General features: G+C 43.6%; 2 protein-coding genes, 1 long non-coding RNA gene, 1 other non-coding gene and 1 pseudogene across 11 annotated transcripts in view; 2 read left to right on the top strand and 3 right to left on the bottom strand.

Annotated features, from left to right (window-relative positions):
- GALNT16 (polypeptide N-acetylgalactosaminyltransferase 16) overlaps positions 1 to 1,023 on the bottom strand; it is an 85,033-nt gene extending 84,010 nt beyond the window's left edge. For 2 of the 4 annotated variants that reach the window (XM_036239381.1, XM_016131310.2), the window contains exon 1: positions 423 to 1,023. In XM_036239381.1, coding sequence (XP_036095274.1) covers positions 423 to 599 — 177 coding nt within the window. In that variant the 5' untranslated portion in view covers positions 600 to 1,023. The remainder of the gene's footprint in view (positions 1 to 422) is intronic. The other 2 variants (XM_016131312.2, XM_016131311.2) reach the window with 2 other exon arrangements.
- Positions 1,024 to 4,161: 3,138 nt separating this feature from the next.
- LOC107503272 lies at positions 4,162 to 10,779 on the top strand. Of its 3 annotated transcripts, none has more exons than XR_004956335.1 (4): positions 4,162 to 4,394; positions 4,487 to 4,631; positions 6,551 to 6,609; positions 8,591 to 10,779. It is a non-coding gene; the product is annotated as an uncharacterized LOC107503272 (long non-coding RNA). The 3 variants fall into 3 exon arrangements; XR_001595189.2 differs by adding an exon at positions 7,593 to 7,657 and having other exon boundaries at positions 4,162 to 4,631; XR_001595188.2 differs by having other exon boundaries at positions 4,162 to 4,631.
- A 2,587-nt stretch (positions 10,780 to 13,366) lies between these two features.
- Positions 13,367 to 13,470, top strand: LOC118601079. The gene has a single exon (XR_004950181.1). It is a non-coding gene; the product is annotated as a U6 spliceosomal RNA (small nuclear RNA).
- A 3,528-nt stretch (positions 13,471 to 16,998) lies between these two features.
- Positions 16,999 to 27,809, bottom strand: part of EXD2 (exonuclease 3'-5' domain containing 2) — a 36,879-nt gene continuing 26,068 nt past the window's right edge. For all 3 annotated transcript variants that reach the window (XM_016131335.2, XM_016131338.2, XM_016131336.2), the window contains 6 exons: positions 26,551 to 26,677; positions 23,470 to 23,801; positions 22,363 to 22,469; positions 21,996 to 22,131; positions 20,560 to 20,916; positions 16,999 to 18,434 (listed from right to left, as the gene is read on the bottom strand). In XM_016131335.2, the coding sequence (XP_015986821.1) occupies positions 18,218 to 18,434; positions 20,560 to 20,916; positions 21,996 to 22,131; positions 22,363 to 22,469; positions 23,470 to 23,801; positions 26,551 to 26,677 (1,276 nt within the window). In that variant the 3' untranslated portion in view covers positions 16,999 to 18,217. The remainder of the gene's footprint in view (positions 18,435 to 20,559; positions 20,917 to 21,995; positions 22,132 to 22,362; positions 22,470 to 23,469; positions 23,802 to 26,550; positions 26,678 to 27,809) is intronic.
- LOC118600504 lies at positions 27,647 to 27,765 on the bottom strand (annotated as a pseudogene).

The following is a 27,809-nucleotide window of genomic DNA, read 5'->3' as shown; positions in this document are numbered from 1 at the left end:
GTGCGCAAGGCCGCCTACGCGCTCAGCGGCGCGCAGTTCCCACCACCGGCTTGCTGCGCACCAGGTCCAGCCTCCTTCCAGGGCGGGTGAGGCGCCCGCAGCCCCCGGCCCCGGCCCGGCAGCGCAGTACGGAGAGAGCCGCCACGTTCCCATTCGCGCGCGCACGCCGGGCCCACCAAACTTGCAGCACTTTCTCCCAGCCCCCACCCGCTGTCACCCTCCCTCCATCCGTGCGCCCTGGCCCCGCCGGCCCGACAGAGGTTGCCATAACAACGGGCAGGAATGCTCCAACAAATACAAAGCCTACAGGGCGCCGCGGGCACGTAGCCCCCGGCCGGGCCCCGCGCCCTCTGCAGCCCCGCGGGGCTAGGATGAGCGCCGCGGCTCCCCCGCCGGCCGCCGGACGCGCAGAGCAGACTCACAATGAGCGGGATGGTGCGGTCTTCGCGGAGCTGCTCCGGCCTTCCACCAGCCTTCTGAGCGCCCCGGCTGCCCGAGGATGCTGCGTGGGCTCGGTTGTCCTGCCATAAGTAGTAGAAAGTGCCCAGGATCCACGCTACGGTCAGGATGGCGATGGCATTGGCGCGGATCTTCCTCATGGTGGGCGGGCGGGCGCCCCAAGTGGGGGCCCGGGCCGGCGAGCTCTCGGGGCCGGGGCGGGGGCTCTCGCAGCCCCAGCTGTTTGTTTTCGCTCGCGCCCGGCAGCTCAGTCCTGCAGAGCAGAAAAAGGAGAGAGGTGGGGGGTGGGGGGGTGATGGGGAGAGACGAGCGCGCGGAGCGATCCTCACGGTCCTAATGCCCTTCAGCCCCGCGCGCGCGCGTCCCCGGGGCGCCCATTCATTCGCGCGCAGATCCCGCCCTGCGCTCCAGCCCCCGCCGGCAGTCCCGGCCGCTGCGCTCCGGTAGAAGAACGCGACGGGTGCGAAGCGGCGCTGGAGGAAGGCCCGGAGAGGCAGACGCCTGCGGCGGAATGGCGACGGGCCAGAGCCAGTCTCGGCTCCCACCGCTCGGTGACGGAGCGCCGGGCAGCTGCCCCCGCGCAGTCCTGGTGGATCCCGCCTACTTCCACCCACCTCCGGACCGAGCAGCCCTGAGTCACTGGCTGGAGATGCGCGACCCCGGCCTGGGCCCGCGCCGCGGAGCTGCGGATCTGGGCTGCGCTTGAACTGTACTCTGGCGCAGGGTTTAAGGTGTGTTCGGCGAGTGCTTGGGAAGGGGCGGCTGGGCGGGAGGAGAGTCTCGAGTTTGCACTGAAATCTTCCGCAGCCTAATATTGTTACCCGCCCGCGGGTCCTCCGCGAAGAGGGATTGGAAGCTGGTGCACTTGACATTCGAAGAGAGCGAAGGGGAAGCGTCGCTGCTTCACAGCCAGCAGAGGGAGAATGGGGGTACAACCACCCCACAACTTCTGGGGCTCCCAGCTTTCATAACGCTTCCCTCCACCCCGACCCTACGGCCACCCCTAGTGTCTCCTGGACAGCCCTGAGGTATCATCATCACCGTTCCATCAGGAAGAAGGGAGGCCAGAAAGGCTGGAAGATTCTCCCAAGGCCATGCACCTAATTAGTGGGCAGAGCCCAATGTAGAAGCCATCTATCTGACACTTTCAACAAAGTTCAAAACGGTGGTGAGAGACACGGACACAAAAATCATTGAGAGTCTTCCCTAGTCCTAGTGGCATTGAGAATCCCGTGTGAACTGCTCTCACTCTGGCAGAAGGCAAGGTGGGCTACATTAGTTCTAAGAGACCAGCACAGGCTAGGCACAGAGCAGACACTAAATGACTAGATGTTAAATAAACAAATCAGGCAGGGATCACAGAGGAGGAAATGATGTAGTGCAAGGTGGTCTGAGGGAAGGCTTCTCAGAAAAGGTAAATAAATCCTTTGAATAAATTCTTGAGAGGCAGGGTACTGGGGGTGGGTATCAGCTGCATTGAAGCGAAGGTTCTGAGGATAGAAGTACTTGATATGTCCAAGGAAAGAGCTGCCTGGCATTACTGGGGTCCAGGATGCTGGGAATGATTTGGTGGAAGTTGAGGTTGGCCAGGGTGGGAGAGTCTGGACTCAGGAGGCCCTTGAATGCCAGGGGCAGAGTTGGCAAGGAATTTGCTTCCAGCTGGTGCTGCTGGACACGGGCTCATCATAAGGGCCAGAGAGAGCCTGGACCTCTAAATGAAACTGCCTCAGGAATCAGGCAACTGGTGAGGTCACAGCTCATGCCTTACTCCAGCTGCCCCCGTCAGCACCACTCATTTCCCTGTGTTTCTCCAGCACTCAGGACTGAACCACGCACATAATAGATGCAGGAATCATGGGGCAGACCCAGTGGTCATGTCTTCTGTGGGAGGCCAGGGAAACCTTGCTCCTTAGACCCCACAAGTATCTCCAGACAAGAGGAAAGTGTAAGAGAACTGCCCTCCTGGTGTCCCCACTTCCACACAGGCTCCCAGGTCAGCCAAGTGGAAAGGCTTGGGGAATGGTCCTCTGTCGCCATAGGCTGCACTCCTCATCTCAGTCTGGTCTATGCATGTCTAGTTTTTGGTCTTAAGAGTGCCAAGTGGTATCCAAACTTATCACACCAACCCTTAGTGAGAGGCTCCGAACTCAGCCCTAGACATAGGGGATAAAGCAGGACTATGCCAAACCAAAATCAGGCTGGTGGGGTTTCTGATGACTCCGGAAGGAGAACTCTGTGAGGAGAGAGAGGAAAGGAGGCACTAGAATTTGGCAGAGTTTCTCCCAGGTCTCATCCCTTGGCTCAATGGTGAGTGAGTATGCTGCACATCTGCGCCAAATAGTCACTCCCTGGTAACTTCCCCAAAGAGAAGCTTTCCCCACTCCACCAACCCCCACCAGAAAAGCCTGTAGGAACCTAGCCTCTCTGGATGACTTTAGACTTTACAGCCAGCCCTCCCTTAGATGAACACAATAAATAAACTTCTCTAGGGGTGGGGTAGGGGTTGGATAATCACCATGTTTATTCGACCAACAGAAATTTAACAGAGACAGAGGTTAAATGAGGGGCCTCAAGCCACAGGTACACTGGAAGGGCTGGGAACTAGCAGCTGCCACCTCGACTACAGCCTATGTTCTTTCTTCTGGAGTCTAATCCCAAATAGGCACAGAGCTGGGCCTCTGCCTCCTCGAGATAGAGTTTGGTGTTCAAAGATGACAGTGAGCAGTTTCTTCTCTGATCCTAGGAATGGATTCCAACAGAACCATAGAATGAAAGCAACACCTGAGAGACAGTGTTGCCTAACATTCACTGAACTTCAGAAACAACAAGCGTGATAATAATAGCTACAGCTCACTGAGTACATAGCAGGTGCCAGCTGCTGAGCCGGCATCTTGCACACATTATCTCTAACACACCCACAACCTGCAGGCGAGGACTTTGAGGCTCAGTGAGGCTCTTGATTGCTGAGTCCTAGGCCAGGTGAGTTGTGGGGCTGGGATTCGGTCTATTTACTATGCCAGTGTCTGGACAGCAGTGTAGGGCTTCTGAGGCTACTGGGCAGTCTGCTGGGTGGTCACAAATTCTGTATGCAAGGACCTCACTTCTCCTCCAGGCCTCTGTTTTCTGTAAAAGGAAGGAGGCAGAGAGATGACCTCTGAGGTCCCTTCAGTTGTGCGGTTTTGGATTTCCCGTTCCTTGGGCATGGTCCCCTTCTCTTGGGCATGGTCTGGGCATGGTCTCCTTCTCTTTAAAGCTGCTTCTGCTGAAGACGGCACTCAGGTAAGCTGGGCAAAGTGTCGTGTGACCTTGGCACTCCCAGAGGCCCCAGGGAACTCTCTGCCCCTGCATTTGATATGAGGATTTGGGGGAGGGGGGGGCGTGGATAACAGAGGGAAGAAAGGGTATAGCTCTGTGTAAGACCCTAGCTCTGGAGTTGGACAACCTGAATACAAATGCTGATTCTATCACATATTAAGAGAGTAACTTGGGCAAATTCCTAACCACTCTTAGCCTCAGTTTCCTGGGCTCTGAAATGGGATATGAAAACCCTTAACTTGCAGTATTGTTGGGAAAGGTAGGATGAAATAAAGTGTGCAAAATCCAGTGCCTGGTCACCAGCCTGGTCCCACTCTCAGGTACAGCTGCTGACTGCTGGGGCGAGGGGGACTCCTGAAGGGTCTGCCCAGGGCGCACACACAGTCAGGCCTCTTCAGCTATACCCAAGGTCCCAAAAGGATAACTCCCTGCCCTAAAGGTGGGTGGCTGCCTCTTCCAGAGTTTCTGCTGTGTGGACTGGAGGTTGGGCAGAGGGAAGCAGGGAAGGGGAGTACAGGGCCCTAGTCCCTGTTGGTGTCTATCCTTGACAGCATACCCATTGCGCTTCGGACCATTGGTTTCTCCTCTTGCCCTGTCCAGACCAGTGGGGCCTTGGAAAGGTGGGTGCGGGGAACGGATTAGATTCCCATGTCTGCTCTAAGCAGGAAAGGAGGCAGGAATGGCGAACAGAGCATATGTTACCTTGCAACAGGCACTGTGCGGATACACGATCTCAGTTCAGAATGCTCCCCACAACACTTCGAGGAAAGTATGACCATCTCCACTTCACAGATGAAGAGACTGATGCCTGCAGAGGTCAGGCAGCCATCAGGTGGTGCTCTGCCACCCATTGCCAGGTGACCGCACTTAATATACCATTGTACCTAAGGAAAAGTTACTTACAAGTTTAGTTTCTATAAACCATGATTGATAGATGGAGAAGACGTAGCTCTTTGAAAGGCGCTCAAAGTTATTAGTTATGATTCTCCTATTTGTCTGATAACCATGTCTTTTTATATCAGTTTCTGCCACTGCAGTGTAAGCTTCATGAGGTTAGGGGTTCTGGTATGTTTCGTTCACCACTATCTCCCCAGTGCTTAGAACAACGCTTAGGATATAGTAGCACATAGCTCATTATTTGCTGTTGGAAGGAAAGGAGAGAAAAAGGAAGACAGAGGAAGAGAAAGGGTAGGGGAGCTCTGAGGAACATGCACTTCTCTCTTAAGTCAAGCACTTGAGAGTTAGGTGCAGGACTAGAGCCCAGAGAAAGGGAGGGACACATTTAGGGTCAATGTGAGCCAGTTTAATGAGTGACCCAGGTCCCCTAACAGTGCTTCCTCAGAAGCAGCTGGCTCCCTCCTCCAACCATGGGCCAGGGGCCAAACCCTGTTGCCCCAGGATGAGGGGGTGAGAAAGTCTTTTGTGGTCTTATCAGAAGTCAGGGGAGGAATGACCTTGATTTAGTGGATAACTGTAGGAACTACAAATGTTATCACTGATCATGAAATAACCCAGCTGTTGCATTTGGGAATAACAGGATTGTAGAGTTCCAGGGCTAACTAGAAATGTGTCAGATGCTTTTTCTTAACAGCAAGGAATTCCTACAAAGGAAAGATGCATAAATAAAGCCAGCTGGTCAGCAGAATTGGTCCTGGAGGCAGAGCCTTGTCCAAGGCCTCCCTGACCTCCCCATCTCCACTGCCCTCTTGGTCCCTTCCCCTCCTCCATAGCCTCTGCAGAGCTCAGATAGTGGCAGAGATCCTCAGAGCAGACCAGATGGCCCAAAATGCTAGGCCAGTGCCTGTCACCTGCCTCTCTCTCACTCTCGAATAGGAGTACCTCTGAGCAGGGCCCAGCAGCCTTCTTTTGTGTATCAGCAGTTTCGAGCACAGTTTTTGTGCAACAAGTAAATGAGTGAATAAATATTTAGGGTGGCAGGCTGCTGCTACTCCCCATTTTATCCCATGAAAATGCCACATAGCCCATTCAGATGGTAAAGCCGATGCCGCTTGCCCATTGGGGTAGCATTTCCAGTCCCTTTCTTTTCCTTCTTGAATGCCTACCATGCCAGGTACCTCCAGGTTCCAGGGATACAAAAATGAACAAAATTTTGATCCCAGGAGCCTAGTAATCGATAAGGGGGAGATACACATAAATAGTCACAAGATCATATAATGGAGTTCCATAGAAGCCCACAGGGGGCTTCTTCACAGGAAAGAAGTCATCCGAGAGCTGAGTCTTAAAGGATAAGCAGATAAGAAAGATGTGGAAGGGAATTCTAGGAAGTGGAAGAGACCAACAAAGGAACTAAGATGTGGAAGTGTATGGGAGCACAGGAATGGTGAGTGTTTTAGTGCGTATGGTGTTGGGGTGGTGATGGTAATAAGATTTAGAAAGGTAGGTGTGGACCAGCTAAACAGATGTCTTCTATACCTTTGTAAGAAGTTTGGATTTATTCTGGTAAGCTGTGGAGAACTATCCAAGATTTTGAAACAGGGAGTTATTTTAGTGAGCAGGCTGGAGACTAGGGGCAGGTGATCACAATGATATTGTATTAATCCAAGCAAAACAGTGGAGCAGAAGAGAGAGTCAAAAGATTTGGTGATCAGTTGAAGATGGAGGTGAGAAAAGGATTTGAGAACAACATGTTCATTTTTTGAGTAGGAAACAAGTGCTTTGGTTTAAAGTAACCATTGACTGAAATAGGGAATACAAGAGGATGTGCAGATTTGGGAGGCATATTCAGCTGAACTTGAATTCTCTGTGTTCCATCCAGGAAGGTAGCTGTAAATCCAGGTGTGGTACTCAGGACAAGGGGTGGAAGAGGCAAGTCAGGTAAATATGAGAAAACCAAATACAACTGGCGCAGATGTTACTGGGCGGCTGCCCATGTACCTGGCACCTGGGCATGTGGGAGGGGCCATGTGCATCAGAGATTAGGACTCCTGGATCCTTCATGTAAAGACGAAGGAACAGAACTGGCATTTTTTTCTCTGCCTCCATCAGATCCTCTGATTCAAGGCCCTAAACCCATTTCTTTCTCAAGGATTTCATCATCTGATACATATTAGGATGGACCCCTACACCTAGGGCTGGAACACAGTTTGGCTCAAAAAGAGGTCAGACAATAAGACCAGAGAGAATTTGAATTGAACAGAGACACATGGTCCTGGTCCTATATTTCCTTCAGTCTAATGGTGCCTATAATTGACACCTCCATTTTTCTTGAGAAACTGGGAAGCAGTAACTTAGAATGTTTCCAGGATTAGTATATATTTTGAAGCTCTTAGAAAAGCTGAAAATATCCATTGATATGTTTTAAAGTGTAATTTCTACTTGCTTACCAGCCAAAATAATTGAACAGGAAGAAAAAGCTGTTAATGCAGGAGGCGTATAACATCAGATGCCTGTTGCCTGGAAATTTACCATTGCAAAGCAATTGAGGGTTCTTACAGCCAGTGTTTACAGCCATACATGTCCCCTCTCACTGAGCCAACCTCTGAAGCCATCAAAAGGCCCATCAATCTGGCTTCGATACTGAAATTGTTCACAGTGTCTGGAACTGATGTCAAAGCAGAGAGAATTTTTAAAAATTATGCTGCCGGTTTTGTCAGCATATAAATCTTGGGGTGTTTCCTCCTGGTAGGTAGTGTAAACAGTTGAGGCTGTCAGTGCCCATGGAGCCCGTGATGGCTGAGCTCCATGGTGGCATGACCAGGCACATCCTCCCCGCTTCCTTGGCGTTCTTGCTCCGTGTGCATGAATAGGTTGTCTTCTTATTCTAGTCCGGGTTGGCATTTCTCCTTCCTGCCCAACAGAAAAAATTCCTGCCTCTGACTCCAGCCCTGGACAGGAGGTCTGAGGGGCACAGATTCTTCAGCAGGTGGGTGGTGGTGTGACATCTTTCGCAGCCTCTGCCTGGCTCAGCGGGATACACAGACAATAGAACCTGATCGACTTTCATCTTGTCTTCTATTAATGCCTGTGTGTCTGTACGTGCATGTGTGTGCTATTTTCCAACTGGAAATTGACTTCAGGTTTTTCCTGGAATTACTGATTTTATCCCCTATATTTGCGTCCAATGGAAGAAATTTCTAAATCCAGGTCTAGTCACTTGTCTTTTCTTCTATTTCTGAACCTCTTGTCTTTACAAAGGCCAGTACCTAAAGATAGAGTATTTAGTGTGCTCTTGAGTGACTGGGATGATTAGGAGGTAGGAACCTGGGTGACCCTGGAAAAGTCACCTGGGCTTGTCATGTTTAAAATGAAGGTTTTGGACAATTGGGGAAATTGTTTTATGAACAATATAGATGTCTAACCAATGTACTATATATTTGAAACTAATTTAAATAAATATTTATTTTTAAAAATTAAAAAAATAAATAAAATAAAAGCTTTTCACAAGAGGACTTGAAAAGTCCTTTCTAGTGCTAGCATTTTAGGATTCTATATACTTATCTTAATATTTTAAACCATTCTCTGGCCCAGTATAAGGATTACTGGCAATAAACTGATACAATTTTCTTTATTATCATCTGGTTCCCCTGCACATGTTACATACATACATATATACCCTAACTATAATATTTCATTAGATCAAGAATCTGAAAACTTCTGGATTATAGCAAACCTGAAAAAGGAGAAATTGAAAGAATGTACAAGAAATTGCCATGTCTAGGGATGTCTCTGAGGAGAACAGGACTTTTCATTGTATATTTTGTGCCTTTAAAATTTTTTGCCACATGCATTTATTACTCTTCAATTAAAAGTTTTTAAAGTGAGAGAACAGTTTTCCTTTCTCTTTCTTCTACCACAGGTCTCTCTGCAGCTCAGTTCCCTAGGGGGAGAGGAGACTGTGGTGGGGCCGGCATCACACCCTGGAAGCCACCTTTCAGCCCAGGACCTACCTAAGACCAACTCCAGCCCTCCAGCTGAGTCGGCCAGCAGCCCTGCTCCCCTAGCTGCCCCATGCGTCTGGAGGGGTTTTCCGTGAACTCACACTATTGCTGGCTGCCCTTGCCACTGATACTCCAGTTGGGCTGTCGAGCTGGTACAGGGACTCCATTCAAGGTGCTCCAGTAAGGGGCTGGCTCTCATGGCTCTAGCAGCCAGAGGGGCAAAGGGACCAAGAGTTCAGCAAAGGGAGAAGCACACCTAGCCTTAAATACTCCAGATCTTGCCATTCGCTTTCAAAGAGAGATTGCCTTTTGTTTTGTTTTCTGTTAATATAACATGAGGATAGGAACACGAAAGAAAAAAAAATGAAAAGGCCAGAGATGAGTGGGGAGAAATGGTCTTAAAGCTCCCTTTCCTGCTGGCCCCAACCCCACACCACTTGCCTCCACTTGGCAGAGCTGGGCTGCAGAGTCACTGGCCGGGAACCACTCCCCTGGTTTTTATCCCCAGTGCCAGCTCCTCCTCAGCTTTCCCTCATGGCATTCAGCTTCCACCTGCCCTTCCTCTTCTGCCTCCTTTTCTGATTATCTCTATGGGTGGGTGCTGGCCCATTGCTTCTGAGTCCCCTACTTCTCTCCACCCCTCCTCTGATTTCTCTGATTCCTCTTCTTCCGGCTTACCTATTTGGCTTACCTATTGCACTGCCACGCTGCCCATAAACACCTGCCATCTTTAAGGGCCATTTCCCAGACAGAAGCTGTACCTGCCCCATCACTGAGATTGCTCAAAGTAAGTTCCTCCACCCTCCAGTCCCATTCCCTGCATTGGATTTCTTTCCAGGTAGGGGCAGGTTGTCCCCCCTAACAGGCCATGGGAAAGTGGACACAAGGACAACTGGGAAGCCATGACAGAGTCAGAGAAAGAGCAGCAGACGGACATGTGCATACAGTAAAGTGGACACAGACTCCGAGAGATGTAAAGATACAGAGCATGAGGAAAAAAAACAGCTTCAGGGAAAGAAAAAACAGAGAGCGAAAACCCATAAAAGTGCAACAAATACTAAAACCAGAAGGGCCTGCGGAGGAACCATCCGGAGAGCAGTGAGAGGATGGCTGACCTCAGTGGAGTTAGGTCAGAGAGGGCCAGGAGGGCAGGGGGTCAGTATTCGAGGGGCTGGAGGCTAGAGGAATGGCGCGACAGAAATCTCTCAGGAAGGGTCACTCACCTCCCAAGCTGTTGAGCTTACTGGCTACAGCAAACAGAATCTATTTAAAACACACCAGGCATTTTGCCTTGTCCTGTTTCCTTGCCCAGAAAGGTCTGGAGCCAAAGGCTTAGGGAATCATTCCAGCATCGGGACCCTGCACGGACCATAGGGCTGAGACCATGAAGATGCCTGCCCCATCTGGGAATCATCCGCCTCCACCCTCCACACAAGCTGCCAGGCCACTAAACACACAGCATATTGATCACAGTCCCAAAGGTTACTTGTGTTATCTACGCCCACTGGGAAAGGCTCAATGAGTCCTGCATTCTCTCTTCAAGCTCGTCAGAGAGCAGATGCTGCTCAAATGTGACATCTGCTCTAAAGGATCGCTGAAAGGGAGCTCCCTTGACCAGTGGGAATATTCTTAATGATGACTGGAGAGGCCTGGGTGATTAGATTACAGCAAGGAAGAGAGCGTGAAAGGACGTCAAGTATAAAATGGCCCTAGGGAAACCATATGGGACTTAAATTGGAAAATGCCGAGTGTCTCTCTCCTTTCCATAGACTGCGTATCTCTGGGAAGCTCTAATCTACAGAAGACCTGATTCCTCACCCATCTGCTGTAGAGGAGGACAAAATAAGGCCAGGAGAGAAGAAAAGTGGCTAAGGAGAGCCAGCCACACACATGTTGTTTTCTCTGACAGGGTTGGGAATGAGAGGTTCTTCCTCCCCTGGCTCTTGAGCCTGTAAATTGTGTAAAAATACTGCTCTGCATGAGATTTACGAGTGATTTATTGACTTATAATCAAATCAAGTTTTGTCTGCCAGAGGAGTTAGCTTTTCAAAATAAATTTGGAGTCAATCCTATGTTTAAAGAGAAAGATGGCTTTGAAGGTGACTAATCATTCTGGTTCATGTTGTAACTTTGGAATTTTGAACGTCTGTTTTGGGGGGATATGGGGATGGGGAAGGGGCTGTCTCAAGACCCACTTATAGTTTGCTTTTAGGTTGCAATTAAACATTACTTTAAAAACAAACTTAAGCAGATAGCTCCCGTGTTGCTATCTGGAGCTACTGCAAAGAAATATGAATTTCTTAAAGTCCATTATGGAAAATCTCAAATATGATTTAAAAAGTAGCGAGCTTAACATATATATATATATATAAAAAACCCCAGCTTCAACAATTATCAATTCATGGCTAATCCTGTGAGAAACATGGACTTTGAGCCAGATGACAGAGAGAATGAACTTTACAGTACAAGACAAATAGGACCAGTCCCACTGAGGCTGCAGGATCCGAGTTTCTGCATAAATGCCATAGACTGGAGCATAGACTATGAAGAGGAGGGTGGAGAAATGTATTTCTGGTTAACAACCAAATAGGAAACCTGGGACTTAAAAAACAAAACACACATACACACTCTCCACCCCTCCTCAAGGCAGTACCATGCAAAAGTAATAGTAACAGTGGTTTCCTTCGCAATGGAAAGGACTGGCAAGGAGATTCCCTTTTTACATGTTTTTTTTTTTAATTGTACTATGTGCACATATTAGCTATTTTCTAAAGCAACTTGTTAAAAATAAACATCATGAAGCTTTACAGTAACCAAGTCCACTAGATGTGACTCAAGGGCAAACTGCTTGGACCCAGACCACCAAAACTCCATCACATTTTGACATGGATGTGCTGTCTTATAGTAATTTTCTCAGCTAGATGAATGTACAGCTTTCCAATTCCAAGCTGTATATCAGGAGGAGAGATGTTTCATGTAATAGAAAAACCCAGCCTTTAATATTTATATGGGTGTGTACATTTGTCAAAGTTCACTGAGCTATACTCTTAGGATTTGTACACTTTAAGTTCATGATACTGCACTTCAATAAAGTATTATTAACAACAATAACAACAAAAATCCCAGCCCTTATGTATGAATAAGCCCCAAAAATCACCATTTGGGGGGCTACTGAGTTTGAGGTTCAGAGAAAGCTGGGTTTTGGAGAAAACAACACAATGCAGACTTTTTTGCAAAAACGTGCTCTGGAAACCACCTCTACAGCATGTGCTTTCAGTTAAGCATTCCGTGGCTGAAACACAACTCTGTGCTGAAATGCCGAGAGGATGAGGCAAAATCTTGGCCAAGGTCAAGCTCTGCTGATGGTTTGAGAGGTGGATGGCAGCCAACTGCTATGCACTTGTATAACATTTAAAAAAGAAAAACTAACCCCAAGTCATCTTCTGTTCCTTTTCTGAGCCAACTTTAGTCCTGCTCATTGTATCCAAGAACTCAGAGGAAGCCATATGCGCTATAGCCCAGGCGGACCAAACCCCCAGGGCCCATACACAGATATCTTGATTAAAAAGAAACTAAGCTAGCTGACTGGGGGCTCTAGTTGGCTTTACGAAATATAACAAAAGATGTGAGAATTTTAGACAAATTTAGGGTCCATCTAGGAGAGGGCAGAGAAATATATATTGGCCTCCTTTTTGGCTATCGGGTCCCTTTTCTGGAATAACAATAGTATGACTCCAATTTGGTAGAAAACAGGGGCTCATGTCTATGTCTAGGTGATAACTAAAAAGATCTTCACGTTTAGGATATTTGGTACCAATCTGTGCTGCATAAAAAAAAGCCAACACACCACACCCTCTTTGGGACTGAAAATAAACACCAGGATGGACTGGAAAATGTATTTTCTGCCAGGTCATAGGGAATGGATAGTGAAATGTCTTTCAGCAGCTTATAAAACACAAACTTGACACTTTGCACATGTCTGTCTCTCTGCTGGCCAAGCAAAAGTAATCAGGGCAAAGTCAGGGTTATGCAAAATGCAGGCTCCAGAGACATCCCTGTGAGTTAATTATGTCTTAGGATTCATGGATGGATAACAATGTGTTAACACTGTGGACCCCTAAATTTTCTTAGGTAGTCATGACAACACACAAAAAAGAATGTTTTTAACTTACTGGTTTAATGTTTTCCCTTTAAAGAATTCAATTCTCTATTCAATTCTCTCTGTATAGTATAGCTTTAATTTTTATTATGTCCTTAAAATGAGAAGCAGTCTTTTTTTTCTTTCAATATCCTTCTATCTACAATACTTGGCAAACTTGCCTAATTTCCATTCTATGCTTATCTCTTATTAAACCTTACAGCACTAGAAATGTGGCTGAAGATAAAGATTTCTCTTCTTTCTTTACTGTTAAATAGTGAACTGGGTAGAAGAAACACGAGTTCCCTAAGGCCACACACAGCACATCTCTGGTGAGGAGAGTATTTTGACCCCAGGTAGAACACTAGATGGAGGGAGCAGTCTTTACTCTAGTCGATGAGCCCAGGAGGACACAGAGTGGTGGTATTCTGCTTCTCTCGCTCCCCTCGTCTCCATAAGCAATCTCCATTCCCAGGGCTGGGGGCAGGATGAGAGCGTGCAATGAGGCAGAAGGTACAAAGCACCCGAGGAAAAGTACCACATCAAGAAATTGTGGGTGCTTGCCTTGGCAGTGTATGTTCTAAAATTGGAACAATACAGAGATGAGCATGGCCCCTCTACAAGGATAACACACAAATTTGTCAAGTGTCCCATATTTTTATACAAATGTCACATATATATCACCTGAAACTAATAGAAAACAATATTGAATGTTGACTCTAACTGAAAAATAAAAATGAAAAAAAAAATTGGTGGGATGCATTACTGAAGTGCCCTTACAGAACATCTAATTCCAATTCCTAATTTTATTGAAAAATAAAGGAGCCCAGAAAAGTTACATGGCTGGTCCAAAGATACACAGCTAATGTCCAGAACCAGAACCTAGTTCACCAGCTCACTCCGCGGATCCTCCAATCACAATAGAACTGAGTATGGGCGAAAGCAAATATAAAGTCCATGGGCTACACACTCATCATCCACACCAACCAAATAAATGTACCTCTTTTAAAACTACCCATGTCTCAAACCTCCATCTCTCTCCAGTCCCGTTAGCTTACTGAGCTCAAATTTCTGATTCTTATCAGGACTTAAGAGAGACTCTAGTGGCCTGAATGGTCAGAATTCCAACTCTGCCCTAGTATGTTGCACCCTGAGAAGGGAGATCTTTGGGAAGCAGGAGCAGAATGTAAGTGGCCTCTTCATCTCAGAAATATTCTGGACCACACATCATGCTTATGATAATGCCGACTCTAAACTCAGCAGCTTTTGAATTTTTCGCTCACTGAAACGCAACAGGCTACCCATTTAATGAGAAAAAATTCGAGAATTAATAACAAATAAGGACGCTGGAAGGAGGGCACATGCTTTGAGTTCAGTCTGTAGGGTATGAGATTAACTACTTCCTTTCGGTCCGAGCAGAGTACATTTAAGGCAGTGTGCAATGCACATTAGAAGAGGGTACAAGCCAGGATGCGTGAACTAGGTCCTTTGACAGTCCCTATTCCTGTCAAAAAAGTCAGTTCCTGATTAACTCCCTGCGATTACCCACTTGGTCCCATTACCCACAGTGTCTAGGACCTCCAATCAGACTTGCCCACAGACAAAGCTGGTTAGAAGGATACAACGGTCTGATGTATTCCCCGCCTTCCCAAGTAATATGTTGGCATTTTAGCGAGGGCCTTGGCGCCTCAAGTGAAGTGAATGGCCAGTGCGTTTCTCAGTGGGCTTGTGGAACAGGCACTTTAACAAGTGGGCCATTGAGGTGCATGTCAGCTCTGCTCCACTGCCTGATGCAGAACTGCTCCAAGACTGGGGACAGGCAGAAGGCATTAGGCTCCAACACGGGGAGAAAACTTGGTGAGTATCTGAAGAGCATAGCTGAATTCTAAAATAAAAATATGTGCGTGATTACGTATTATTTTTATGTTATTCAGATCAAGAGTTAATCATAGCAAGAAATATCCTTATACCCTCTTTTGGCTTATATCATTCCCAAAATAATGGATTCTCACTGTATTCCTGAGGGATTAGTTACTTTAAAAATGACCAGCTAATCTTTTTAAAATATATAAACTAGCAAACAGAGAAACTATCTCCTTTAATAGTAAAAAGTGATACCTCTCACTGAGAATGAGATATAATGAAGAAAAAAAAAGAGGAAAGGATAAATGAATGAATGAAAAACTCAGGCAAAGTAAACTAAGAATTTAAATTACAGTCACATGTTAAGGGTCCCAAATTAACAAGCAGAATTTAAGAAAGAGAACAAAAGTTCCTTCTGCCTACTGAGTTCCTAAGAGTCCAAAATGAGGTATTAAAATGGCTTTATTTCAGCAGAACACATTTTGTCATCTGATCCCTATCTGTGACATAGATAAGAATAAGTAAGTTTTGGCTACGCTCATAAAAAGCAACGAATCCTTGAATATTGCACTCTGTTCACTTTACGATGGCAAATCACTGATTATTTGTCCATCAGAAGAAAAAAAAAGTTCTGTAACTTTTATTTTAAAATATTTTGTTTTAAATTTAAATTTTACTTTAAAGTTTAAAATAAAAGTTATATTTTTAATTTAAGTTTTTTTACATTTTTATTTTAGAACAAACAGTTTTTCAAAAAAAAAAAAAAAAACCACCACCAACTGCAAGGGGAAAATGAGGCAATAAAGGGTGGGAAACAGAAGGGAAGCAGTGAAAAGTCTCCAGCTCTACAAAAATAGTGATCAGGGCACATTCAGAGAGGCCCTTGCTATGACACTGTCCTCTCACCACTACTCATATGGAAACTCAGCAAATGCACTGGGACAGAAACTACAGGGCCGAAGAGAAGCATTACCTTGATATAGACTCTTAAAGGTGTATCACTTTGTGCTCCAGAAATGGGAGTTCTTTCCTCACTACCCAATTTCTAGAATTCTATTCTAATGAAATTATTAAAGATATAGTCAAAGATTTATATACAGGAAAGTTCACCACAGCATCACTGATATAAATTTTCAAGTGTTGGAATAAATAACTAAAATAAGGCAGAGCCACTGTAAGTCAACTTTCAAAGATTTAAAAGACACAGGAAACTAATTACTTGTGATACCATGTTAAATGAGGGGAAAAATAAGATACCAAGCTGTATATATGTATGACTCATAATTCTGTTTAAACATTTTATGTATTATATGCATTTTTAAATTCTAAAGGGAAATTCATAAACATACAAGCAAAAGCTGGCTCCATTCTAGATGGAGGGAAGATGGATGATTTTTATTCTCTTTTTAGACTCATCTCTAAGAAGCATACATTACTTTTGGATCTGAAAAAATATATATATTTATTTTATAATATGCTACTCTAAAATACCTTATTTGAAATAGCAATTGTCGGTCTTAGAGAAAGGCTACTAAAGTCCAACGCTGACTCAGAGAACAAAAAGATTCAAATCTATATAGTAACACTTCTGAAAAGGATGAGAAACCTCATGTGCCACAGTCTAGCTTCTTCCTCTACCACGGCAGCTGGCTGTGTTACTGGGCTTTGCAGGAAGCTCTATTGGAGAACCTACTCCTTCCTCCCACAGCAACCACTGCACCTTAAATGACCTCGTATGTCTTTCTTACCTCTCAGCATGAGGATCACAGGGAGGGAATGAAAGAGCCCTACTTCCTATTTCAGAGGAAGAAGTTTTGTTTGTTTGTTAGTTTGTTTTGTAAAGCTATCAAAATGAACCCATATGAGATACATAAATTCTGAAACATAAGTTATGAGTTATGTTCAGCACATATAAAAGCCTCTTATTTCTCAAGAGTTAATATAAAACAAAATCTATGAGTGCCACCTTGTGGCCAGCCTCACTGCTACATGACGGTCCATCCATCTCTATGGTTTCCCCCACTGGTCTCCATAGTATGGCATAGTATGGCCACCGAGATACAGGCCCCATACTAACCTATTGCACTGAACACACAGTCCCCAAAGCATCTGGTACTATTCATTTTCAAGGATTTCTAATTTCAATTCCAGAAACGCCTGCTTGAGGAAAGTGGGAATGAAGGGGCAAAGAAACAAAACGTACGATGTGTACATGTGTTTGCTGATGGGCCAAAGCTACGCTGTGTGTGATACAGCCATCTGTGCCAAGAACATTTACCAATTTTATCAAGTTATGAAGAAAAAAATTTTACATTTACAATCAGCGAGTTTTGTGCTTAGAAGTTTTATTTATCAATGTTAGAGCAATCATTACCAATTTGGGCACAATTCTAAAACAGAGCTCTTGTTCGGGCCATAAAATCTTTTTTTAATTTTAATAAGATCTCATAAAGTAAGAAAGTTTTCCTAATACTTTAGAAAAAATACTAATCACTAATAAGTTGATTTCATGCTCAAAGTGGTGACCTCACATTTTGAAAGATACACACCACTGCTTTGAACATCTAAACATATTAATTCATCTTGATGTCCCCGGATGTGAGAGGAAACGGAGAAATCCTCATATTGCGACCTGACCAAATGGCTCCAGGAAAGAATTAAGGGCTCAAAGGAGGTCAGTATTGCAAATCTGAAGGGACCTAATACTGATTCTGAGAAAAGATAATCTTCTTCTCAGAAAGGGATTAAGCTACAAACCTTGCAGTTCTAGGCAGGATTGCCACAAGCAGACAACAAACAGTGGAAAGGGAAAGCTGAGCAAACTATCAACATTCTCTTGGGAGACGGTGCTTATGCTTCTTACTGTCCCGCCCAGGGTGAAGGCCTATTTCCAGAAAAGAATTCCCCCTCAGTGTTCCGGCAGAAGTTTAGGGCAGGAAGTTGCTGCTTTGGTCCTGGACCTATAAAGGGAGCATTTTCAAGTAAGGGAAAAGAAAGTGAAGTGACACAGATGGGCTAGATCCTAGCCAGGTAATTATGGGAGAGTACTGAGCCAAGAATTTATAACTATGAGGTTGAACCGGGGAAAATGCATCTGAACCCTTGTTCACCTCTCCAACTCCCTGGAAGAAATTTTTCTCCCTGCGACAGCCCATTTGAGATAAACCAACATATTGGACAGGGAAGAAATGTATTAAAAACCTGAGAGTCTGGACAGGTCGCTTCTGGGAGAATCTTTCATTTGTCATCTGCACAGGGAAAGCAGAAGAGTAAAATAAAGGCCAAGGCCCCACCTTGACCACAAAAATAAAATAAAAGCAAGGAAAAAAGAATTTTTACCCTGCCCAGCTAAAATTCAAAACCATAAGCTCCGCTTAAAACAACAGCCATGCTCCACCAGAAGCATCCTGGGATCAGTATGGGTTAGTATTTTGAGCTGTGTCACCAGGCTTTGACAATTAATGATGTATTAAAACAGGAAGAGGTGACTTTTCAACCTTGGTTCCAACTTCCCAGCAGTCCAAATCTGGGAGGGAAGCAGCTATCACGACAGCTTGATGGGAAGGTCTTCTCCGTACTTCCGGAGCAGCTTCTGATGGTTGTGGTCCACAGACCACTGCTGGGGCAGGTGCTTGGGCTGCATGGAGTCCAGGAAGTGCTGACGCCAACGCCTCTCCAGCTGCATGAGGGAGCGCAGCCCACCTTGGCTATGGCAGTGCACCACCTTCAGCCCGTGGGGAATGTAGTTTTCGTTGGAAATCCTGCCAAGACACACAGCACAAAGGCTCTGAGAGAAACAGGCACAGGACGGTCTCACAGTTGGCTGCAAGTGCTGCAGGACAAGGGGCTTCCACAAGGCTACATGAGAGGTCGCTAGACTCCTAGCGTGTTGGTCGGTTTAATGTTTTTAAAACATCCTCTTTCCCATATCTGCCTCAAAAAATAGTTTGGATATATAGTTCACAATTCATCAGAAGGCTTTTGGGGATTCTGAGTTATACTTGTGGGAAAACCACTGCATGATTAGAGGGGCCCTACTGTCTGGCTGGTGATGCATGAAGAATGCTGGTTCTGTATTTATTTCAGGGTGCTGTGACCAGCTCACGCTCCAAGTTATTCATCCTGAAACATACTCAGTATGCTAATCAGACTACATGTTCCAGTTTTTCCCAAGAGTAATTTTACCTGAATATAAAATGCAAAGTAAGACATTTCCTTAGCGTCTTCTTTCTCACAAAAAGAATGCCAAACGACATCCGTGAGAAGTGCTTCACTCACAAAGAAATGCTACCGTGGTTGATCGTTGTGCAAAGGTGCTGTTTAACAGGAAGATGAATCCCTGATTCCCTCCCAACTAAGCAGAAAGGCCTTACGAACTGCTCTGATACTCTAAGAACACTGCTTTCACCTCCTATGAATAAAGATCACCTTTCTCAAGGAGGCTCCGTCCTCTCCCTGCATCCACCTCCCACTCCCAGTCCTCCCTCCCAAGACTCCCGCCAGTCCAGCGGTGTCAGTGCCCTCTGGGTATCTGCAGACATTTTATTATTTAGCTCCTGAGCATCCCACTAACTTGTCTATCTTTCCCGAAACAGCTTTTCTTCTCGGTCCTAGACATTCAAGTCCAGCTTGCTTCTACCCAAGTCAGCGAGATAGATTTATTAGAAAGGTCTATGGCTGAAAGGGGAAGTTGGGTTGTTTCAGCAAATATATTTTAGAATTGGTTAAAGGAAACAATATCATTAATTTCTAATATGACCTTGGCAAATTACTTAACTTTAACCTTGGGATATCTAATATACAACTTGGAAAACAACACCTATTCTACAACCTCGTAGAATGGTTATAAGAATAAAGTACAATAATAAATTTTTTAACTGAAAGATTTAAAAAGTGTAAGATATAACGTTCGGAGTTACCAGCGAAAAATCTAAATCCTACCTCATAAAGTTGTTAGAAGAACTAATCAAGGCAATTTATGTAAAGTTTATTAGCTTGGTTAGATAGATTATTATGTCTACAAATATTTGTTCAATAAATATTTGCTGCTATAAATAAGGTGTTTGGTTTTCTGACAACAAAAATATTATAGACAACCAGCCTATATTAGGGTTTTGTGAACTTATCAATTTAATTATTTCAGCCCCTTACTTCTGAAAAAAAAAAATGAGAGTTGGGAAGCAAAATTATAATTAGGTAGCCCAGTTTTGTCATCTGAGCCATTGATCCATTCATTTCCTAGACCATAAACTTCTCATTTACAAACACTGAGTTAAATCATATAAATTCAACTTGGTACTCATGGAGAAGGAGGGAGAAACCAAGGAAGGAAGGAAGAAAAAAGAAGAAAAGTAAATAGTAATGGCAATTCTGGCCAACATTCCATTCAGTGGGCCAGTATCCTGGAGTACAGGTGACACAGAAAACATGAATCTCAATTCCCACAAATCTGGATAAGGTAAGGGACACAAAACCACAAAACTGTACTTCATGGGCAACTTTAGAGACTTGAGGGTATTTATTTTTTTACTATTATTTTCATCTTATGTGCTGACTTGAGGATTTACTTCTGCATTGAATATATAAGGCACAACTCCACTGTATTTGAACTCTCCTGATCGTCATGAAAATGACTGGACATAAGTATATGACCTCAAAGGGTCAAGGATAGAAGGAAGGCAAGGCTCCTATGGAAAGGAAATTCTCAAGTAGATTGTTCTATCCCACCCCCATGGTATTTTAAGCCATTATATACTTAATGGGATAAACATGAGGTTATGCACTGCACCTAAATGACTAACATTCTCTCCCTGGCAGGCGTTCCCACTAAGTAATGTCACTAAGCTGGTCCTCAATCCCATCTCTGACCAGAACTGTGCACTGTACCTGGTCTCCAGGCTGGCAGCCTCTTGCAGCATCTCATCTGTGACCGCGTCTGTGTTATAAAACTCTCTGAGTGCTTGCAGCAGCTCTTCCTTTCGATGAGCAGGCAGGCTCTCTGCATTGAGCAGGGCCCTGGCCCCAGAACGCACCTGCCGGCGCTCAGGGTCTTCCAGCAGGCGCAAGCCTTCCTCTGAGCCAATGGGGGCCTCGAACTCCTTGGCCAGCTGCTGCTTCAAATGGTTGTCATAGTAGTTGGAGATGGCATGGCAGGAGGTGCAGAGCAGCAGCACATCATGGGAGTTGTGGTCCTTCATCTCAATGGGAAAGTGCTTCCGGTACTCATGCGGAATCACGTTCTTCCTGAGCAAGCCCACCCGGAAGGCAGTGCTCATTAGTATATGACACAGACATACACAGAGCTAACAGGAGGGCGCCTGGCATTCTGATCTGGGCCTAAACATGACCGTGAAGCCTTGGGCACCACAACCCAACAGAGATTACATGAAAACCTATTCCACTCTTGGCTCAACTACCTACCTGCGCCTGAGGTTCCTCTTGAAGAAAGAACAGATCACCCGCTATCAGATTTCAGTGGAGGGCCAGGGATAGTGAAAGGCTAACAACCTTTGAGAAGGTTACGTTCCAAGAAGAAAAAGAATCAGGAAAATAAAAAGAAATTCTGATGACCTTTAAAATCTGGAAAACAACTCTCTCAAAACATGTTGCAGGTAACCTCTACTCCTGAAATTTTGGAAGCCTGGTGACCTGAAAAAGCCAATTTCCTTCGCTTGAAGAATCCCTTACTCTAAGACTGTGTCATCAAAGTCCATCATTGTTCTCTGAAGAGAACTAAGCTCTCAGGAAAAACACTTGGCAGCAACAACTACTTATCTCACTTTGCAGGGGGAAAGAGGAGGAAAGTGAGTATTCCACAGAAGCTAAGGAGAAAGCCTAGGTGTCTGGGCACCCAGACTCAGCAGGCAGCTTCCTCTTCATTATGTGGGGGCCCTGATATAGAATTATCTTCCTGGACTATTCCAGCATGTGCCTTCAGATCATCTGGATACTTCATGAACAGTACCAAAGATCAGAAAGCTGTGAGCCACTTAAGGGAGGATTATGACACAGAGAGAAAAGCAGCTTCTGAAGGAACTGGTCCTAGTTCTCTCATGAGCAAAAGGGAACCACTCTTTATAGCAAACTGTTACTGAGAAGAGTGTCGGATTCCAGAAACTAAGAACTGGGCTCAGGAGGGGTAGGGGCCACTAGAGCATGGCCAGGCAGTGTCAAAGCTCTCAGGGAAACTGGGATGTGCCCTAGGGACTAGCCTCTCAGCCAAAGTAGGCAGACTCCAGCAAGGCCCCTGAGGACTGTGCATGTGGCTAGATGGGCAATTTCCACTGGAGGCAGAAAATCAGGTCAGGCAACCCTACACTCACCGAATGTAGGAGTCTTTCTTGCCACACACTACACACAGGTTCTCTTTAACCATCAAGTAGTAGTCTCCTGGGGATTCAGGTCTTCCTGCAGGTTCAAACTGTAGCCTGACCACAAAAGGCTCTTCACTCACCAGCTCTTAGAGAGAAAAAGAAGTTTCGTTAGTGTGTGTGATTGCTCGCCGCTCCCCCAGAGAAGCAGCACCACCTTAATTGCTGTTGGCTGTGTCCTGGCAGACATCACCATCCCTGGGTTTGAATAGCTCTGTCTCTACCTTTTATACATCCCTCTCCCTTATCTCATTCCTCTCTTCTGCCAGTGCCCACATGTACCTAATTATAGATAAAATAGGACAGTTGAATCTCAAACCTCCAATGCCTTTGTCCAGGTACCACTGAGCTTTTCTTCGATCACACGTGCATAGGGGCTGTCCATCAGGAGCATGGAGGAAGCAGTTATCATAGAGGGGTGATTTTCTGCAGAGAAGGAGAGAGAAATCCAAAACTGAAAGCTACCTATTGGTCAAGGAACTGGTTGCCTCCCATGTTCTCTTCTGAGTGACCCAAGCTATTCTTAACACTAAGGATAAACATTAAATTTAATGGAAACAAACAAACAAACAAGTTTCTTCCACTTGTATTAGGCTAGGAAATAGAAAGAAAAATGAATTAGTTTATACTTCTAGTTTTTATATTTATGGATTGGGACATTAGGGAGCGGATTGGGTAGTGTTACACAGTTCTTTTTTGAAAGCAAACAGGAAACAGAGCACCAAGAAAACTGCCCTATAGAGCAATCACTGGATTAAACACAGTAAATTTAAAATTAAAGAACTTCAGGGTAAAGTAATGAGGACTTATGTGGATTTATTTCTGGATCATACACAATACTTGCTTCAACTTAATCATCCAATTCCTAAAGGCACATTGCTACAGGGACCAAACCACCCCAAAGTACTTATTAGTCATTCTTCTGCAACAGAGGCTTATGTTATACAAGAAAATTCTCCTTGGCTAAAGAATAACATTGGCTTAGAGCTAGATGCCATTCTAAATTGTCAAATACCAAATGAACAAGAAATCAGATGATGCGTTTCTCCTGGAAAGTATGAGGCACTTCATGTTATTAATTTTCAAAGCTACTCTGAAGCAAGCAGGAATAATAATTATACCCTCATTTATAATTAAAGAAAGTATAGGTCTAAGGTCAAATCAAGGTTGGTGACAAAGCTAGATCAAGGCCCCCTCATTTCCGCTCCAACTGACCAACCATAAAAAAATTTAAAAAGGGAAAAAGGAGAAAAATACAAATAAATCAAAGCATAGCTCTGAATGTCCTTGAAGGAAAGGAAGAATAAAATTAACACCTGAAGAGCCTCTGCTACCTTAGCACATAAGCCTACTCCCCAGACCCAAGGTGAGGCATCACATGCGCCTTGCTAGAGGCTGGGCCTCTGACAGAGAACAACTCAGTTACCTGGCAGAATAGCCCACCCCCAGGGGCTTTCTTTTATGTTTTCTGGGGTCTTTCCCTTGGGGGTTGCCTGGCACCGTTACATCAATCTTAGACTTCTTGTTTCTTGGCTTCTGCAGAGATTCTGTTGCTTCCCCATTAACCTCTTCTCCCAATCTGCTCATTTCTTTACTCCGGAATGGGATGTCTACCACATCCTGGCATTTCTCCAAGACTTTTCTCCAGCTAACAACGTCACTGTTTTCTTCTAAAGGTGAATTCCTAGAGAAAGGGTATCCAAGAAGACGAAGAAAGAGAGCCACTGAAATCTGGGCATCCCTGGCAGCATAAATTACCTGAAGAGAAAAGTCAGAGATCAGTGATCTGGAAGGTGAACCGGAGAGAACAATTCAAAGTCAATCGCAAAGATATAAACAGCTTTTAGGTCTAATTCAAGATGTACAATAACCTAGGAACCATGTTCTTCTTAAAAACTCATTATTATGAAAAATTTCAAACTATAAAAAAATAGATCAAGTAGTATAATGAATCCTCGCATTCCCTGTCTTTAACTAAAATAGTTAAAATAATGACTTGCTCCAAATGCTTGAAAATCCCAATCTATATACATCAATGAAGTTTCCTTCTATCTGCTACCAAACCTACTGGACAGATTTTTCTCAAGTCTGGGATAGGGCAGTTACCACAGGCCTGACAATTAGCACATGAACTTCACTTGGGGATGGTTATCATCTAGAATAGCTGAGACCAAAATTCGTTAAGAGGACTGTGTGACTATAGTGAAGTTCACTGCCATATCTAATAATAAGATGTTGAAATCAAGGAAAACAGTTTCAAACATGGCCTCAAATCAAAAGTCACAAGGGCCCATTTCTGGAATTGATGTATTTAATAATGGTAAGTCATTCTCCCAAGTAACTGGTCATAAATAAAAGTAGTCAAAACTATAATTAATAGCTTTTCTTAACAAATGCTATTGTAAAGGCTTTAAGATTCCTTTAATTCACCTTTAATAACCAAGCCTGGTAAATAATACTATTAGTAAGGATTTCTTAATGTTTTTAGAGTAAAACAAGTTTGTATAAAAATTTCTACCTACACCCAATAATCTACATATCTATCAGCAAGTTTTCTCCCACAGGAAAATGTGCTTGAATGTAAAAAGTTCGGAGTGATTTTTAACAAATTATTTTCAAATGATAAGGAAACCAAGGTATTTTCAATAAATGGTGGTGGAACAACTAAATGTTCACATGCAAAAGAATGAAGTTGGACTCCTACCTCACATCATACACAAAAATTAACTCAAAATGGATCATAAATCTAAGTGTAAGAGCTAACACATAACTATTAGGAGAAAACGTAGGAGTAAATGTTGGGTTAGGCAATGACTTCTTAGATATGACACCAAAAGCATGAGTAATAGAAGAAAAAATTGATAACCGGACCTCATCAAAATTAAAAACTTATGTGCTTCAAATGATCCCACCAAACCTAGGTGTTGGGGTGGTGGGGTGAAAGGGAAAATGGCTGTTAATGAGTGTGTCATTTCTTTTTGGGGTGATGAAAATATTCTAAAGTTAGATTGTGATGATGGTTACACAACTCTGTAAATATACTAAAATCCATTGACTTGTATATTTTAAATAGGTGAATTTTATTGTATATAAATTATATTTCGGCAAAGGTATTAAAAAGAAAGGAAAGAAGGAATGACCAAAACAAGGCACAAGGAAGCAACTTACTGAGGGTCACAACAAATCAGAAATAGCTGTAGAAAACAAATTCAGATAATTTGATTCCCAGAGTTCTCTCACAGGATATTACCCTTAAGATAACAGCTATTGCTAACTCTATTAACATTTGGAAGGATGAATAAGTGGTAACTGACTCAGCAAGCAGAAGAAGCTGAAACCTAGACCTATAGAGGGTGGTAAGCCAAAAATCCAAAAATCAAATTAATCTGAGCCACAAAAAATGGTAAAGCATAGAGAATGAGGGGCAGCAGGTATTTGTGAAAGCAAAGATACAAGTAGGGGTAGAAAAAGAAAGATAAGGTGAAAGTCTTCATAAAGAACACTAAAAACCCAGATCTCTTCTTTTATACCACAGGACCAGACAATTACTACATCTCTATTGCGAAAAAGTAAAAGATTGTAGAACCAAAACTAAAATAAAGTCATTTATGTCAGGAACACAATGGAGTTGGCCAACACAAGCACATTAAAGAAAACAAAGTTTTACTTACCATAAGTTACAGAATGTACAGCTCTCCTCAAAAATCAGCAGAGATAGCCAGCCAACCCCCAAATACCAAGTCTATTCATACCATCTTTGGACTTCCTTGTTCCCCTATCTCAGCTACCCGATCCAAATAAAGAAGATGACCACCAGGCAACCAATTAGCTACAGTTACCCCATAAAAACCCTTTAGTCAGAACTCATTGCTCCTAGAGCTTTGACTTTCCTGGCTCACAGGTTGAAACTCTTGCAATAAACTCATCTTTCTGCTTTGGTTTACTCGATGTGCAGGATTTAGTTTTTGACACGTGTAAGTCATATATACGGCTAAATTACAGAAGATCTGGACCTTATAATATAAGGCATGGTGGAGGCTGGGGTCAAAGTGTCACCTGAAAAAAGGAGGATTACAGGAAAGTCTACATATTGGATGGTTAGACTACCAGTACCTTTCTCCCACTCAGCTACCAAAATATAGGCTATGGGGCTTAGATCTCTGGAGAAACTGAGTAGCCTGAGAGAAAAGACTTATAGTTACTAACATTTGACTGTAATCTATAGCTACTGATAATAAACCCCACTAGTCCAAAAGCCATGGCCATGTGTACTGTGCTCTCAATCCATTTTTTTTTCATGGCAAATTTAAATATTATTTTCTACATTTTCTAAAATCTCACTAAGCATTATTATAGACCAGTCACCTTGGGTATCATCACACAATGAGTCTATTTTAAGGCCTTTCTGCCTGATTCTTATATCATATTTGAGAATAAGAATTTTAAAAATAATTATACTTCACAAACAATGACTCTTCCATTCTTCAACTATTCTGATAAGTAGTACCTGGTCCTCAGTAAGATTCTCAGCATCCCAGTTGCTGCAACGAAGTACAAGGGACTTGTCAAGGGGAAAGTTCAAAACAGTCTCAGCGAGTGATTTCAGGCTAAGCCCATTACAGAGCAAATTGTTTCTATGAGAAATAAATAAAATCATGTATCAAAAATGGGTGAAGGACAAGAATAGACAAATAAAAATATATAAATGGCTAATAAACAGATGACAGATAATCTCACTAAACATCAAATCAAATAAAAATTATACACAATTTCTTAATCTATTAGATTACAAATATTTTTTCAAAAATAACTATATCTACTATTGGTGGAGCATGAAGAACCAGACAATCTAATCTAAAATTCATGAACTGTACATTTTTACATTTATAAAAAAAGGTTTAAAAATAAATAGCAATCAAAATTTTAAACATGAAAACTGATTCAGCAATTCCACCTCTAGGAATTCATCCTAAGGACAAATGTACATAAAGCAATCTTCATTGCAGCACTATTGATAGTAACAAATGATTGGAAACAACCTAAATGTGCATAAGGTTTTGGTTCAATTAATGGAAATTAAGGATTTAGGGAGACATAAAACTTTCTTTTGTTTTATTAGAAATTGTAAAAGTAATGAACACTTATTATTAAAAAATCAGGCAATACAGCAATATAATAGGAGAGAAGTGAAACCTCTGCCCCACACTTCCGAAACTCCTGGGGAATATGACTATTAACAGTATGCTATGCCCCACCCCAGACTTTTTCTATGCACAAGTAAACAGGTGGTTTGATGGAGTGGATATAATTTTCTGATATTTATTTTGCTCTGTTATGCTACTTGCTCTATCACTCAATGACATGACAGTAAGTACAAATGTACTTAGTTCAACCTTTTTTACAGTTGTGTGATTTTTCAAGCATGGATATTCCATAATTCTTGAAATCATTACCCTCATTGAAAGACAGTACTTAATTTTTAGTTATTTAATTCCATTTAGGTCATTAGTGTTTTTTTTTTTTTTAGGCGAGGCAACCCTTGGTTGACCTCACAGATTACAAAGACCTTGTCAGGTTACAATCCTTTATTTTTTTATTTTGTATGCCTACAGCACCTTGTCTTCCTAGGTGGTCTCCCATCCAAGTACTAACCAGGCCCAACCCTGCTTAGCTTCTGAGATCAGACAAGATCAGGCTTGTTCAGGGTGGCATGGCTGTAGACTCATTGTCTTTTTTAAATGTCATATTTGGAAAGGTTTCACATTT

Source organism: Rousettus aegyptiacus, unplaced genomic scaffold (assembly GCF_014176215.1).
Source record: "Rousettus aegyptiacus isolate mRouAeg1 unplaced genomic scaffold, mRouAeg1.p scaffold_m13_p_3, whole genome shotgun sequence".
NCBI classification, from domain to species: domain Eukaryota; kingdom Metazoa; phylum Chordata; class Mammalia; order Chiroptera; family Pteropodidae; genus Rousettus; species Rousettus aegyptiacus.
The sequence above is the reverse complement of the archived record's forward strand: the minus strand, read 5'-3'. Positions and strand labels throughout refer to the sequence as shown.